At 37.0% G+C, this 17,689-nt stretch overlaps 1 protein-coding gene across 2 annotated transcripts in view; it reads right to left on the bottom strand.

Moving 5' to 3' along the window:
• CAMKMT (calmodulin-lysine N-methyltransferase) overlaps positions 1-17,689 on the bottom strand; it is a 360,994-nt gene that overhangs the window by 49,368 nt on the left and 293,937 nt on the right. For both annotated transcript variants that reach the window (XM_045008965.1, XM_045008966.1), the window contains exons 4-6: positions 8,185-8,245; positions 5,176-5,230; positions 4,062-4,125 (exon numbers count right to left, since the gene is read on the bottom strand). In XM_045008965.1, the coding sequence (XP_044864900.1) occupies positions 4,062-4,125; positions 5,176-5,230; positions 8,185-8,245 (180 nt within the window). The remainder of the gene's footprint in view (positions 1-4,061; positions 4,126-5,175; positions 5,231-8,184; positions 8,246-17,689) is intronic.

The raw sequence follows: 17,689 nt of genomic DNA, 5'->3' as shown, positions 1-17,689 counted from the left end.
TAACCTACCAAAGGATACTGACTATTCAGGAATAGATATTTTAGGAAAAACCTCTAAGTGAATAATGTGGAAGTAAAGACAATTGACATTTATTTTGTGTAACAGAAAATTAAAAAATTGTTGACCGAAAAGTGTTTTAAATTAACCTCCCCACACTCTGGACACACCTTTTGAAGTGTTTCCATGGCATTCAATGGAATCCCATCAGGTACAGCATGTACCTGTAGAGCAAAAGAAGGGCATGACTAATCTTATAAGCAGAACGTGTTATTTTGTTAGTAAAAGCTGATAAATTAGCCTCAGTGCAGATAAATTATATAATTCTGAAAAAACTATTAATAATTTTAGCAAACATTTTAACATTATGTATTTTAAATACATATACAAACCCATATCTTAAGGCAGTCAGGCTGAACTTGGCCTTTATAACCTAGATTTATCATGATTGTTGAGAGATCCACACACTTTATTATTATTTATTGTTTTAATGGTCATTATTACAGTGTACTGTGTCAGGACATTGTATTACTGATACTTTCAGGCACTGAGGCTTGTCACACAATTCTAGATAAAGTAGTTCACGTCATCAGTGCACAGTGAGAAATAGAGGTAAACTGGAAGGTACATTACATTAATGAATCAGCTGGCTATTTTTCTTAGAAATGGGCCTGGTCTGTGGATCTGGAAATTCTGAGCTGATTCTGAACTTCCCCAGTGTTTCAGGGAGTTCACATTTGGTGTTCTGGTTTGGATCCATCATAGAGATATGACCCAAGCTGCAAAATACAGATTGAGATCAATATTACACCCAAAGTTTAAAAAGGGGCTTAGATCCAATGACCCAGTTCAGGTCCATTTTTAATTCTCCCTTGAAAAATCTAATCTTTTCTCTTTATATATTATCTTTATTTATAGAATTAAAAAGGAACTTAAATTAGACAAATACACTCATAATAACTTATGACTGAAGCTGACAAAAGCAAGGAAATCTGTCTTTACATCACCAGGTTGTACCCAGATTCTCCATATAACTATATGTTATGATCTATTACACAATTTAGAGCTACCTGTGATAAGCACAATGGATGAAAGCTTTTAAATGAGTTAATTGCATATGTCAGAGGATCATTTAGGATTTTAAAAGTTCTTAGCACCTCATGTCATAAGCTCATTTATCACTTTAAATATATTTTTATATATTTTCAAATGTACATGTATGGTGAAGAGTGACAGACCAACACCTTTGTTTCATTAAGGAAGTTAGTCATGTAATAGTCTAATAACATGTGAATGTACTATCATAATATAGGCATTCACAATATACAGAGTGAATTCCTCATCTACCAGCCAAAAACAGACATGTCACAGTTTGGAAAATAATATGAATGGTGTCAAAAATTAAAAGAAACATCAGATCCTCAAAAGCTTAAGAATACACAAAGCAAGGCAGTTAGTTACGCTCACTGAATTGCAATAACAACAACAACAATAATTATGATGATGATGATAATACAAAGGCAGATACTCAGATGCAATGCACTATTGCCAGGTCGATTTTCAATTACATTTCACTGATGTATTCATTTGTTTCTTAATGTGCTCATCTTGCCCATTAGGAATAATTAGCAGGCTTGCTTGGTGATTTCCTGGTTTCTGACAGAGATTTTTTTTCTTTTTGTTGACAACCACTTTTACTTTTTGGAAAGTAATTTTTGGATATTATAGTATGACTGCCATGTAATTTAAAATTCCTAAGAAATTTAAAGGGAAGATGTAAACAGTAATTTTTAAAATAAGGTTATTTTAATCAATAATACCTCAATAATAAAGCAAAATACTAGACATTAACTATTCCTGAAGAGCAGAATCCAGAAAAGAAAACAATAATTTAGCAATGCTAATATAATTTGGTACAATAAATTACTAAAATATACCAAAACTATCATAAAAGTTATTAGAAATAAATCATTACTTTTGGAAATTTGGGACATTTGGGGCTAGATTTTGTTCTCAGTTACTCCAATAGAAATCCCCTGATTTCAGTGGGGTAGGCATGGATGTTACAGATCAGAATTTTGTCTGTAACTGTTTTATAGTTAGTTACTATAGCAAAGGATGGAAAAATAAAATTACCATATGACAGAACATAAAACTATCAATGAAGTCCATTAAAATACATAATATGCAACATAAATTGTAGACTGCAGTACAATTGGAGCACTTTGAACGTTGAGCTCCAGAGTACCAAATGTTAAAATGGGGCAGGAGAAGGAGGGCGGGATCTTTTTTGAAGCTTTCAGCAAACACTTCTCTGAAAGGCTAACAGAGTCACTACAGACTTTAAGACTTCTTGTAGGATTTTAGGAAATATAAGGTATTTCCAAAAAAAAGTGTGGGCACTTAACTTTTTTAATTAGGTGATATTAACTGTTATCCTTTCGAGGAACAAAAAACATTTTGATCATTTAATTCAATGCAATGAGTGAATGTTTTTAGCACATATCAGTTCATACCCTTGATGCAGAAGACTTCAACAATTTCGTAGAAATTCAGATGTGCTTATAGGATCTGTTACATGAGATATTTGCTGACATGATGATTACGAAACCCAGACTGAAACTCTTTATGGTAAAAGGTTCTTTTTGTTAAATAGCCATACTTTTGTCAAACATCAACTTATTTTGCTATGTTGGTTTTGAAAAGCTTTTTCCCCCTCATATTTTTTATTTCCACAATGACACATGGCTAGAGGTGTGATATAATACAGTTACATGAAATGACACAGGACAATGCAATTGCCCAGCATCAAGTCACTAATGTAAACATTTGGAATTTAGAAACAATCTCAGAATCATAACTAAAACCCTACATTTTTGAGAAAAGGGGCATTTTTCAAGTTGTAAAGGAAATGTTTTGTGATTGGCTGTTGTTCTCCATGAAATTGTTGAAGTATTTTAGGCAATTATAGCTGGCTGAGTTACCTCTGAGAACATAAGTGTTTCTAAAGGCTGCTAGCTAATATTCTTGCACTGCCATGTCTCCTGTTTTAACAACCGTACATAATTGCAAATTTCATTTTTTAAAATAATCCACAACAGAGTTTAATTTAATGAAAAAATAAGTACTCATTATGCTAGTGTTCACATACATACAAATCATAAATCTAAAGCATTGTGACATTGCAGTGGCCAAAAACTGAACAACTACTCTTCCTGCAAATGCAAATTTAAAGATCACCAAGGAAAAAAAGCACAGATACCTTGCACTTTTTCCTCTCAGGTTCTAACAGGTATTAATATTCACTATATACATCAGTTCCTGTACTATTATAGATATATAATGTGGCCACAAATCATGCTCATTTTCTCTCTCACTTAGCCAAAGGACAGTTCAATTTTCTGAATTCTGTGTACATATTAGTATGGCATAATGATTTATTTTAAAATAATATAAGAAATATAATAAAATAGTACATAGAGGAGAGAGTGGTTTTTATAACCCTACATTAAGATAAATAATGCCGAACTGATAATTGATTAAACACAGTATGTAGATAATTTATAGGTGGTTATAAGTTAGTTGTAATAATGGTACTGTGCATGTATATGTATATGCTGTAAATACTGTAAAAATATATCTATATTGGACATATTGTAAATGGTTAGTATATGAAAGCAGGTTTGGTACAAAAAATCTAGCAAAAAGAATATATGTCAAGAGGGAGTTAATTATTTGGTTTACTTCTGTACTTCCTATTACACAGAACATAAAAAAATGGATTCTCTGAACACTTAACCATTAGACAAATATATATCACTGTACTTGCTGCTTTCTCTCTACCAACATGTACTTTTTTTTAATCCAAGAAGAAAGTGTGGAATTTATTACAGGGAAAATTTTAGTTTCGTTCAAGAAATGTTATATCTTTCTGTTTTTTAATTACTCATGGTGGAGACTTTTTTTTAATATACCCCATGCTGTCTTTCTTTATATCAATTGTTACTCAGCCAGTAAAAAAGGAATGAGCACAACAAACCAGTTTTCTATCTGAATAAGGATACTTTTGATGGCCTTTTCATTTCCATCAGTTAACAGAACTTCTTTGACATCTGCAGAAATAGCAACCTGAAAAAAAGAGCACAGCAAACAATGAGCAAATATGCTTGTCTGTGTGGAAGTGAAGACAGGAGTGACAAGCCTTCAGTATCATGCTTCCTCACCTATTTCTCTGTAACAATCTTCAATCTTTTTTCATTTTATGTCTGCATTATTTTAATCATTCAATCAAATCAGTCAATACTTTTATCATTCCATTTGCGGGAGCCTCTATCTTGCTATCATTCTGTTCCGTAATTGCATTGTGACAGCGGATGATGGTATTCTGAGAGGCTTTCATTTGCGGGCTTCTGTTTATCTAGTAGAGCCATCATACAAGGCTGTCACTCTGCCTTTCAGCTTGCTTCTGTCTGACTGCCTGATGCCCTTCATATAACTTTGCATTGCAGGCAGATGGCTTTGTAAGGGTAATTTTTTTGTGAGCTTTGACATGCTCGCACATTGGGCTGTAACCTCGACACATTGTATAAGAGCGACAGGTTTGTCAAATGCCAATCAGTGTAACAATATGCTTTTATTTGTAGAGACATAAAAACTTGTCTAATGCACTGCACTGCTACATAATATCTCCTGAATACATGACTCAGAACCCAGAGAATGGTGAACGACGCTCCTGAATGGCCAATCTAATTCAAAAGAATCTAATTACTGAGAGCTCTGGATCATGTTTGTTGGTGTAATAATGCAGGCAAAACATTAGCAGCTATATCATGGTGCTCCAACTGTGATTCGCCAGGCTATTCCTGTATCTTAGCAAATGGGACTATAAGCTGAAAAAAAAAATGCTTCAGCTATGGCAATGAAAGACAGACCGTACGTGGCCTGGAATGTCACAACAAGAGATATTGACTACACTGAGGTAAAATGTTTCTGCTCATCGAGGCAACCATAAAATCAATATGATACGAAAGCAAGTCAATCTAGAAGGTCTCTCAAGACTCTGCAGCTTGACTGCAGCTGATGCTGTTGACAGTTCTCTGACCCAGCAGTTGGAGGCACTGGAACATTTTTTCTTTTGTTCCTCCCTCTGAATGGGATTGGAATTGAGAAAAGACCTACCATGAGCCCAGCCAAGCATGTCATGCCACCCCCTAGCTCACACACAGCAAGGTCCCTGAAAGAGAGAAAGGAAATGGTAGAACCCATACAAATTAGATGAAAAATGGTCAGAGAGACATATATGTTACAAGAACAAATTGCCATCTGCAGTACGAACTGAGCTACCAGGAAGTTGTAGAGACACGACTAGGCTACCTCATGTCGTTTGCGTTTTAAAAATAATTATGAAATAGAAAAGTCACAAAGCAGGCAAATCAGTAGGGGTTCCCTCATTAGTGTTCAGTGCAACATTACCACCGCTGAGCTGAAAAATCTGAGAAGGTTCCCTTTTTTCCCCTTGTCAATGGCGCTGTCTTTTAGAACTAAACTAGCTAGAGTAGCGAAAGATAATTGTTAGGAAAGGATAACATTGTTAATCCACATTCATTCTTTCAAAAACAGTTAGACAAGTAAATGGGGAAATGAATATTATTTATATCTATATATAGACATACAGCTTTATCTAGTAAATTCTTTATATTTTGAAAAAAAATACAACAAATTTTAAAACAAGCCACATACCTTACATGTGAAGTATTTAGATTTCTCAAGTAGCACTTAAATTGCAAGTGATATACAAACAATACTCGAACAATGTACAGTTAAACCACTGAAAACTAAGGTAAGGTAATGTCAAGAGCCTAATCTGAACCCAGAAAAGCAAGAGAACTCAGAGTTAAGGCTAAATATCTGCTGAGACATGCTGTTCTTAAATTAGCCTATTGTGCACCGGCATTACCAATAATAACAACATATGTGCTATCTATATGGATGAAATATACTTTAGTGTGGAGAACCTGCATGATGGGAGCTGCATGGGGGGAGCCATCAATAGAATGTTCACATTAGCGCTGTCTCCAAACCGATGGCATGCTGGTGAGGGGGACGGGGGAGTGACTGCGTGCTGACATCACCTAGGCCAGCATATAGGGCAGTGTTGAGGGTGGGATCATGAGATTTCCAGTTACACCTATGGCAAGTGATTATAGCTGGTAGAAAATTTTCCACTGAAACATTTTTGATAGAAAATGGCTTTTCAGTTAAATTGATATTTTTGTTGAAAAATGAAAAACTGGAAATTTTTTGATGAAAACAACAAAAATAAATTTGTTTTAATTCAATTTTTTTTGGTGGGAAAAAATAATTTTCCAACAGACAGTACAAGTGATTTTTAGGGACTGTGTCCACTAGTCCAGCCCAGATAGCTCTCTCTGTTGCATCCCCACACACTGACACCCAATCTGGGAATGGGATGGATTTGTTTCCCTTAGACCCTACACACTTCACTTGCATAAAGACCACTGGTTTTATGGAAGTGATGTAAACATCACTCTATAAAATATAAACATATTTGGGAGCCCAAACAATGCTTTAACACAATAAGTAGAATTAAAAATAGAGAAGGTCTGCAGCTTAGACTCTGAATGTATTTGTATTTCATTGTTTCTATAAAATCTTATAAGAATGTTTTTAATTTAATTTTAACCTTATACAATTATTTTCTCATGGTTTTTTTCTTTAGGTTTAGGGTTTTAAACAGGTAGTGCTTAATGAAAAAGCACATTTCACATTTAATAGTTATTATCCTTTGCAGCAATTACAATCCAGTATGTACCCAATTAATTTTTAAAAAGAGTATTATTGAACCAATAATGTAAATGTGTTTTATATGTATTTACATATATAGTCATATATATATATATATATATATAAGAGCACTTATTCAAACATGCATGATGTGGATTAACAGCTCTTTTGGAACCAGTCAGTCAGTCAAGTAAATATAGATTCGGTGATTTTTATAAAATGAAAATTAAAACCTATATGGAAAACCTATCAACTCTAAGTTTACTGCACAGAAGGCCTGATCCTGACAAGAGATGACTAGGTGAAACTGCCATTGGTCTTTAATGGACGTTCTGACTGCTCAGCAGCTCTGAGTACTACACCCAGACTTAGGGACTTTTATAGAGGTAGATTTTTAAAAAATGGAATACAGTGATCCATAGTGCACAACCACAGCAGTACCTTGTGTGCAACATGGATCAGTAACAGGCAACCCGTGGGACAAGTAGCTGGCTGAACCAGGCATTGGGGAAAAGTGACTCTGTGGGGCAAGTGACAGAGGAAGCCTTTATGCCAGGCTGGTGAACAGAATGGAGAAGCTCTGTTGCTGCTACTGTAATATCAAGGCTGAAGTAACCTCCTCGGATCTTACACTGCCTTATGAAGGCCAGGGTCAATGATTGGTGAATATAAGCAGTGATAAATCCATTAGCTTTGCTCCTGCCTGTCTCCACCTGACCCTCAAAGAACAGTTGTCCACAACTGTGTAGGGAGCTTGTGTACAGATGGACTCCACCTACAACCCAAAACCTATACCATTGGTCCTGTACAATGGAACTGCAGGGATTCTGCTGAGCACAGGGCCCTCTACGTCCCCAGAAGAGTGGAAAGAATGTAAGACTTGATTTATTTTTTATTACTGTAAGAGTGGCTAGCAAGTGTTTGATAGGCATGTTATATAAATATGGGAAAAATTAAATAAATAAAATGCAGAATGACACAGAAACGGGGTACACGTGCACCACTACATAATATGAATATGATGTACTTTATCAGATAATACTTTGCTTGCTTTCCCAACAAAAATCCGTTTAAAGAGTGTCTTTTATTTTTCCTGACCTTCACAATCAGTAATGATTGATCGGAGCTTCACTTTTGTTTCCCAAAAATCAAAGTGGAATAAAACGCCTTGAGTGGAAATCAAAAGTCTTTGACATATAGCAAAAAGCTTGCTGTGCAATATTAATACCCAAAGGCAGCTCAAAATTCTTTGTTACAAGCAACATGCTTTCACCTTGAACTTTTTAAGTTTAATCTGAAGATTTAAATCATAGCAATCTTTACCATGTAAATACAATAAAACTAACGGATTGGAAAGCATCTTTTATATTCAATTCTGTGTACCTGAACATTTGATTTTGCTTGAGGCAGTAGAAAGCTAGCACCTCTTCAGAAGGCCAGATACCTATAAAACATAAAGATATTTGCTTTTTTAGAATATATTTTTTTTTCCTGAAAGGTGTCATTAATATTTAATAGCTGTTTTTTAGATCTGTACCAAACCGATCTTTTACTGGATTTATTTTATTTTATTTTTAAAATATGCCACAGTATCAGAGAATAAAGAACAGAACAAGACTTACAATAGAAATGCTTCTAATGGTAGGTCTATACTTACCGCGCGGGTCGACGCGGAGAGTTCGACTTCTCGGAGTTCGAACTATTGCGTCTAATCAAGACGCGATAGTTCGAACTCCCCACGCGCTCCGGTCGACTCCGGAACTCCACCACTGCGAACGGCGGTGGCGGAGTCGACCTTGGAGCCGTGGATTTCGATCCCGCGGCGTCTGGACGGGTGAGTAGTTCGAACTAGGGTACTTCGAGTTCAGCTATGCTATTCGCGTAGCTGAACTTGCGTACCTTAGTTCAACCCCCCCCCCTTAGTGTAGACCAGGCCTAAGGCTGTGTCTACACTACTCACCTTTTAGCGACACAGCTGTGCTGCTTTAGCCGTGCTGCTAAAAGGCGTGCAGTGTAGCTGCTGTTTGTCAGCAGGAGAGAGCTCTCCTGCCAACAAAAAACATCCACCCACCCACGAGCGACAGTAGGTTTGTCAGCAGGAAAGCACTCCTGCTGACAAAGCACTGTTCACCCTGGCGCTTTTCGTTGGTAAAACTTTTGTCGTTCAGCGTGTGTTTTCTTAACACTCTTGAACGACAAAAGTTTTACCAACAAAGTTCCAGTGTAGACAAAGCCTAAGATACCCAGCAACAGACTTTATATAAACACCGGCAAGGCTAATCCATAGCTGTCGACTTGTTTAAAAATTAGGCACCAGCATCAACATTATAAACATTAAATACAATCAGATACTAAGAAACATCAGTTTTATACCATATATTTGACATTTTCAGCCTCACTAACTATTGGTAGGCAACAAATTAATACATTTATAGAGCTTAAGACCAGAAGGGACCATAAGATCATGGTCTGACCTCCTGTATATCACAGTCCATTCAGTTTCATCCAGTTCCCCCTGTATTGAGCCAATAACTTGTTTGACTAGAACATCTCTTCCAGAAAGGCATCCCAACTTGATATGAAGACATCAAAAGATGAAGAATCCACCGTTTCCCTGATAGTCTGCTTCAGTGATTAATCATTCTCTCTGTTCAAAGTGTATATCTAATTTCTAATCTGAGTTTGTCTGGCTTCAGCTTCCAGCCACTGATTCTCGTTATGCCTTTCTGCATTAGATTAAAGAGTCCTTTAGTACCTTGTATTTCCTCTCCATGAAGGTACTTATACACTGTTCTCAAGTCACCTTTCAATCTTCTATTTCATAAGCTAAACAGATCGAGCTCTTTAAATCTCTCACTGTAAAGCATTTTATCCAGTCCTTGAATCATTTTTGTGGCTCTTTTCTGGACTCCCTCCATTTTTCAATTTCCTTTTTAAGGCATGAAGACCACAAGTGGATGCAATATTTCAGTATTGGTCTCACCAAAGCCATATATGGATGTAAAATCATTTCCAAATTTCTATTCACTACTCCCATTTATACATCCAAAAAAGAATAGAGAATAACTTCTAACTTTTTCAATTGAATTATATTCAGTTATGAAACGTGCAGTGACTCTGTGGCAAAGTTATACTTGTGTGTTTTTTCCTCCATTATTATTGGTAGTGAAAGAACACTGCTATATATAAGTGTAAGTCACAGCTTGGGCTGGCCTACTAGCTTCCCATGAGAGTGACCGGGCTTCAGAAGCAAACTATGCCTGTTTGGAATTAAGAACTTCATAGATCATATATACTCTTATCTGCTGGGAGGTGAACGGGAAGAGGAAGTATATGCCTAAGTTTTGTGCACTCCCACAGGCCCTAAAAGTGACACTGCAATCTCATGGAACTACAGTGAGAGTCTATAATTCAAAGCTTCCATAAGCAAAGAGGTGGGGTGACACTGGAAAATAGTCCACCTGAAATTAAAAAGGTAGAAAGGTAGAAAGACCCAAAGTTCCTATTTTTGGATAAGACTTCCAGAAAAGGGTTCCACTCTCAACAAAAACACCCACTCAATTCTTAGAGACAGTAAAAAGGTTATTCAACAAATAGCAACTCGTGATTTTTTCATCAGTGCATAAACTTTTTCTATTTCCTCATTTCAAAGTTCCCTGAAACTAGGAAATGTCTTGAAGAAGGAAACACAATAAGTAATATCGCCCTTACAAACTCCCAGTAATTCTCCCCAGCAAATGTCTTAATAGTTTGAAATAAGCAGCTGTTACCACATCGTAATAATTCTGTGGCTACACATACTATAGAGTCATCATATTCCACACATTTCATTACTTGCTGTAGTAATAGGCCTTATATGTCCCCTGTGGACCAGTTCCAATCAGCAGAATGCAGTGATACACATTTTCATTAGACAGTACATTATATATTGCCAGACCAGGCAAAGCAGTAAACCTCAGATATGGGAGAATGAAGATTTCAGAACCAACCATCAGATGCCAATTGTAATGATTCCATAGCTATGTAGACATCAACATTTTCAGGTATTTTGCACAGCGTGTATGAACTTTCGGTCATTGATAGCAATTGAATTCTGAACCTTCTAATAAAAAAAACCAAGGTCCCCACAAAATGGGTTATTAATTATTATTATCTATTATTTCTTAAGCACCAAAACAATGGGCTCAGTGACATATAGGACACAAAGGAAGGCACAGTCCATGCCCTTTGCAGCTTACAATATCAATAGACAACCAAGATGAGACATAAACCCACAATGGAGTCAACAGAGAGAAACAATCACATACATATCTGAATAAGTTTGATATTCTATCCAGTAGAAGGCAGTGGTACATATACACATTATCTAGTATGTTAAAACAGATTCAAATACCGGCAGGGTAAACTCAGAGCTTGTCTACACAGTACCACAGTGTAGACTGTGGGGAGTGAATTACAAAGCTTGCCAAAGAGTTGCACTCTACCTGCCCTGTGTGTACGCTGCTGGCATGAATGGAAAGGTATCTAGTTCACATTAATGTAACCCCGTTGGAAAGAGAACTACCATAATGTGAACTAGATACCTTTTAGTTCATGCCTGCAGCGTCCACACAGGACAGTTAGCGCACAACTCTTTGGTGTAGTCCTGTAGTCCTCATAACAGCACAGTGTAGACAAGGTCTTAGTCTTTCCATCCTACTGAAGGATCCAGACAAATAAATTGAGTATAAAACTTACTATGTATGTGGATCTTTCAGATCATATATTTTGAAAAATCCTTTCAGCTCTTCAGAGTCATAAAAGATATCGTAACTCATTTTATAAGAATGGAGTTTTGCCCCATGGTGTTCTTGGCCAACACTTCCCCTTCTCTAAATCACTGTGCAGCCTGATGGTCATCCTCAAGAGCGTCCCAGTCCATTCAATTGCTACCCTCAGTTTCCCACAGCTGGCTACACTTGCTTTGTGTTTTATATATACAGTTCGTAAGCCATTTCTGAATAAAAAAAGATCAGATATGTAAAATTTAATATTTTAATTAGTGTTGGTTCACATACCTACCAAAAGCATTGAAGGAACATTATTATTTGTACAGTTCACTGTAATTTAGATTTACATGGTGTCTGAAAATCTGTTATTTTTCTTCTACACACCAGGGTTAAAATCACATATTCATACACAATTACCCATTTCTCAGCAATATGTACACTAAGGATGCTAGAGGATTTTCTCTTTTTTTTTTTTGAGCATTGAAATATGTTAAAATGACAGATTTTACATTGAATATAATAACTATTTAAGTGAATAATATAAGAATGTTTCAGTTTGCAACTGATAGGTGTGTACTCAAGCAACAACAGTGGTTTCTGGTGTTTAGTGAATAAATGGTTAATTCAAGACCCTTTGTAATACTCTACAATCCACATTAAAAAAACTGTTTATAGCAAACCTTGACTCTAAATGACTCTTTAAAATACTTGTTTTTGTAGTAGAGGGCCCTGAGTATCTGAGCTTGTCCCCCATTGTCCAAAATCAAATGCTTCTCACTTTGATGTGGCTTTGATTGAAAAGACATCCTGACTGAAGTCAAAGTATTCACCAAATCTTTTACTATTGGACATCAGTTCCTTGGCCCCGCCACCACCCAGTGTTAATACCTACTTCCTCGTGGCAGCAGCTGCTTATACACCACTTACCCCATCACTGGGAGAAAAGAAACGGCATCTTCTGAAACAAAAATGCCATTCTATAACCAGCTGCTAACAACACACACTGCACCTTTCTCCTCCCCCTTAGGGGAAAGTATCACCTCCATAATGATCCAAGATACCGCCAGCTAAAGAAGCAAGAGTCAGAAGGTCTCTCATGAACCCAGGTCTCAAGTGTGGAAGCACACTGTGCTACCAACTAAGCCAGCAGCAAGAATACCTTTGTTAATTTTAGTAAAAGGAAAAGCTTCTCTTGCCTGAACAGGTAAGTAAGCCTCTTTGACTGCTTTCAGAAAAGGGATAAGCTTAAAGATCCAGGTGGAGGAGACTGCACTCTGCCTTCTACTCTTTCATTCTGACCTACATTTTTCAACATTGTGACCTACATTTGTAACATAGTCAAACTATAAAATAGTATAGTTTCTGTTTAAAAAGAAAACAAATGCTCAGTTCTGTTATAATTCAACGTCAAAATCCACAGTAGTTAGCATATAGCACTAATTCTTCAGAGACAAAAATATTATTTATTACTTCCTGCTACACAAACATACACATACATGTGCATATGGGTTTTGTTTCATGCAAAAATACTGTAAAGACTTCTGGGTACAATTAACAAAAAGATGCCTCTGATTTTACATGCATAAAATTGGATGGGCACCTATTTGGATGTGCAATTACTACTGCATTTACACGTGCAAATGCTTGTTTACAAACTTACACCTTTGCATGTACGAGAATAACTGCACCTCTTCACATCAGAACAGTTGTGCAGGAAAAAATAGGCAATGGCTCTATTGGACTTTACAGCTCCCCTTCATGTCAAGGTGTGTTTGCGCCTGTGTAGATGTACAGTACTCGTTGAGGGACTGTGCCTCAGCACAAAGCCTCCCAGAATTCCCAGGAATACAGCTGCTGTGCTGCCTTTATGCACACAGCAACTTCCTTTGGTTTGCTGATGCAAAGTAGTCCATTCCTCCCACTCCACCCTGATTCTTTTGCAGTGATTGCCAGAAGAGGTGCACTACATTGCCAGAACTACTGGCTCTAGGTATCTACACAATGGTCATTATGACTGTACTGGCATGTGAGCACCTTAATTACTAGATGGGAGTGGTGGTGAAGGATGTGGTGTTTATTTTATTTGTACATATTTCTCTAGCACTCATTGTCATACCATCGTATCAGAGCACCTCACCAACATTACTGGACTTAGGCTCATAAGAATCCCTTGAAATAATGAGTACTATTATCCCTGTTTTACAGATGGAGAATTGAGGCACAGAGATTAGGTGACTTGCTCATGGAGGTCACACAATAAATCTATGGCAAAGCCAGGAATAAAGCCCACATTTCCTGATTCATAGTTCTGTACTTAAATGACAACAAAAATCCTTCCTCCCCTATAGAGAAAGAGCAGCTAAAGAAGTCATGCTACCCTAAGGTTGCTCAAATGGAGTTGCCTTTGCCACAGTACCCATGGCAGAGTCAGTGCCCTGAAATGGTGCCTTCAATTCCTTCTGCTTCAGCACAGCAGCTCTTTTAGCTGCCTTAGTGGTATGTGACCTAATAGGAATTTAAAGCAGGCCTGAAAGGAATACTTGCAACTCAGTCTCATTGTGAGGGACATCAGCATTTCAGGCAAAACCAAACCTACTGTTGTTCCTACTCTATTACAGTCAGTTACTGGCGTGAAAAATGATGAACCATGAGCGGGAGATTACAGAAAATTTTCAGTTTTCTGAAAATTATCCAACACTTTTAAAAGATCCTCCGTCCACTATTTTTACTTGTCCCTTATTTGGTTCTTAACAACTTATGTTAAAGACTAGTGTCACACATTTGAAAACTCACAGACTGAAAACTGTTACAAAGCTTCTCCAAAAAAGTAGCATATTGTTAGAATACTCTCAGTATAGAATATCCAGTATATTTACATATACATCTGTACAGAAGGAGCCAATATGTCTCTTTGCGCTGCTCCACTGGCACAAAAGAGTCATAAACCCAGCTGATTCAGCTAGCTGGGACGTCTCCCTGCACAGGTATAGGGAGGTATAGGGTCACTGTAGCAACTCTGTGCCACTCCCAGCTACACCAAACAATTTCAGTCCAGTCCATAGTGAACAGGTATCTGTATCATAATAAAAATTACCAACGTTATTGGCACTAACTGGCAACTGGTATTGATAATCTCATCTGAGGTACCAAGGATTGAATTGAGCCACAGAGAATTAACTACTCTTTCACCCCTAGAGATCAGGTTTGAGGCATATTGCTGGGGCAACACGGGGAAACTTTATTACTGCCTGTGCTGTACCTATTCTGTGGATAAAAGGTTTCAGTTTCCAGGGTTGTCAATCCAGTGCCTTTCAAGTGAACTAAATTCACAAAAAGGAAGAAGATGCACTGTAATTCCTAGGTTTACAACACCTACAAGATACATTTTATCCTCAACTGCAGAAAAATATAGAAAAACAAACATGTCTGCTTACTAGTATGCTTATATTCTAGGTAATTTACAACTGTGTCCTTTTACACTTATTGTAACATATTTACAATTGTACTTTTAAGGCATGAAAAGTTTAACTCTTTGTTTTCAACTCCAGAGACCCTGCCTTACATTCATCTCCTAGTTTACAATAGGTCACAATAGAAAATGAGTTTGATGATCTCATTCCAATCTCCTTTTGTGTGCATCACCGCCTCACAATTTAGCGCGAGAGACTGTGTATAGTATGCTTAAGAGAGATCTAGGACTGGAGAAGAACTGATAGTGCAGGTCAAGATTGAGATATAATGGCAGAGTTGTATGGAGAAAATTGCAGAATGCCTCTTAGCCCTATGCCTGGCCTTAGCCAATGCTATCAGTCCCTCTGTTAACTGAGCAGTAAATTCACTTACAAATGAAAAAAAAAGTATGAAAGTGGGGAATGAACAGCATGGTGAGAGCTAAATACAAAATGGACAGAGAGTGGTCAAGTTTCCCCACATAGGTTTGTCAATGCACCTCATTTCTGACGAGCAACACTCCTAACATAACTATCTTGGGCCTTTCTTGAGGAAAGATCACTACCACTCATGATTGACTATGGCTGATGAGTTTGCATGGAGAGTCCAAAAATCCTCCGAGATCTGCCTCTTAGCCCTATGCCTGGCCTTAGCCAATGCTATCAGTCCCTCCGTTTACTGAGCACTAAATTCACTTACAAATGAAAAAAAAAAAGTAGGAAAGTGGGGAACGAACAGCATGGTGAGAGCTAAATACAAAATAGACAGAGAGTGGTCAAGTTCTAAACATTGCCCAAATATCACAGCTTGAGCCCTTCTCCAATTTTGTTATGTCACCAAAAATGTGCACTGAGATCAACGATAGGATCAAAAGTCTTCATTTTCACTCATTAGGTCATATAGCACATAAAAGTGGAATGTAATTGAAAGGTTAGTGCATTAATCCATGATGCCTAGGTACCCACTTTCAGTGGACTGTATCTGAAAACAGACAAATAGATATAACAACTTACTACTGGTATGAATAGTTTTCAGATATCATAACATTTTAGAGTCAGCAAAAGAAAGTTTATCATACAAAATCCCTTTCATGCTAGCCCAAACACAGGCATAGTAAAATGAAGTAGGCAGGAATGTAGAGAAGGGAATGAGTAAACATCTGTTGTTGTTTTGTCAATGTTTACAATGTTTTAATTCATAATTTTCAAACCTGGGGGCCTAAATTCAGGCACTTACACCCCCATTTAGACTACAGTGAAAGTTAATGGGAGCTGTGGGTGCTTGGCATCTCTGAAGGAGGGGTCACTTTCATTAAGGTATTTAAATATGGAAGTAGGAGGCAAATTTTCACAAGGCCTCAACACTCACAACGGGGGCCAGATTTTCAAAAGGGTAGCTACTGAGGGGAGCTCTTTTTAAAATCTGATCCCAGGTGTCTAACATTAAATGCCCAGTTTTAAAAGTTTTAGACTAAGTACACTTGTTAAATGGGCTGGGTGATAAATATACTGTATGAGGGTTTTTTTTGGTAACAAATGTGTTCAATAGTATTTACCAATATCAGCTTGCACCTGAACTTTTCTACATGTCAATTCTGTCCACCCTCATCCACCTCCACCTTTAAGTCCTGTGAAGAGGAGCAATTTGTGCCTACACCAGAGGGACAATATTCCCCTTCCCACAGCAGGAACCGCCACAAGTGAGTTTCAAAAGGTAAAAGAATACTAGAGAAATTGAGGCTATAAAAAGGAACACATCTCCCCACTTTTTCCTCTCCACATATGTTTTATACAAACCCTTGCCTTCCTCTCAATCTAAAATGGAATTTATGATATTCAGATAATTGAAAAATATGTATAAGCATTGGCTGAGATCTTCAGCCTGGGCAAAATGGCCTCAGCGCTATATCTCTCACTTTCATCCTCATTATTATTCATGACTAGGAGGGAAACAGGATGGTTTGCAATCTGCAAATTTCTTTTATAGCACAAACTTAAGAGGCTGTGTGGAACTGATGTGGAAATACAGTAACAAGTAAAAGCTGTAAATGTACAGCTATATGTAAAATCATCAAACTGTACAAACCTACTTGTATGATTGTCTTTAACACCTTTTTTCAAATGAATGAATTTGATTTAGTTTTCTTTACCCAGTTTTCAAATAGTCATTAAAAATTAAACAACACTGGAACAAGCCTTTTGTGATTATAGCCTTCACTCTCCTGCAACAAACTGGATCTATAAATTTACGTACCATTGTAGATGTAAATTACAAAATTTTATATTCAACTATATTAAAACATCTATTCCAAAAATGATTACCAGTTGTGAAAAGCAGACAGGCTTATCACTTGCTGTCAGTTGTTCATGTCTAGTTAAGCAATAATGTGCTAAAACTGCTCTTTTGTTTTGTGTAAGAATTTTGGCAATAGAAGAAATGAACACTCGTTTAATAAAAACTCAGGCTGCTTTTTGCTTTGATGGAGGAAGCAGCTGCCTGTTTTCATTTGCTGCAGAGCAGCAAAACCCATCAATATAATAAGCAGCTTAGATGCATCCATCCACAGCATCTGTAAGGATATAGGGCTATTCGCTCAAAACCAATCCTTGGTTTAATTTTAACAAAGATGTGTCTGACATATTTGAAAATTTATTATAATAGGGTTTTGA

This window comes from Mauremys mutica, chromosome 3 (genome assembly GCF_020497125.1).
Source record: "Mauremys mutica isolate MM-2020 ecotype Southern chromosome 3, ASM2049712v1, whole genome shotgun sequence".
Taxonomy (NCBI): Eukaryota; Metazoa; Chordata; order Testudines; family Geoemydidae; genus Mauremys; species Mauremys mutica.
The sequence above is the reverse complement of the archived record's forward strand: the minus strand, read 5'-3'. Positions and strand labels throughout refer to the sequence as shown.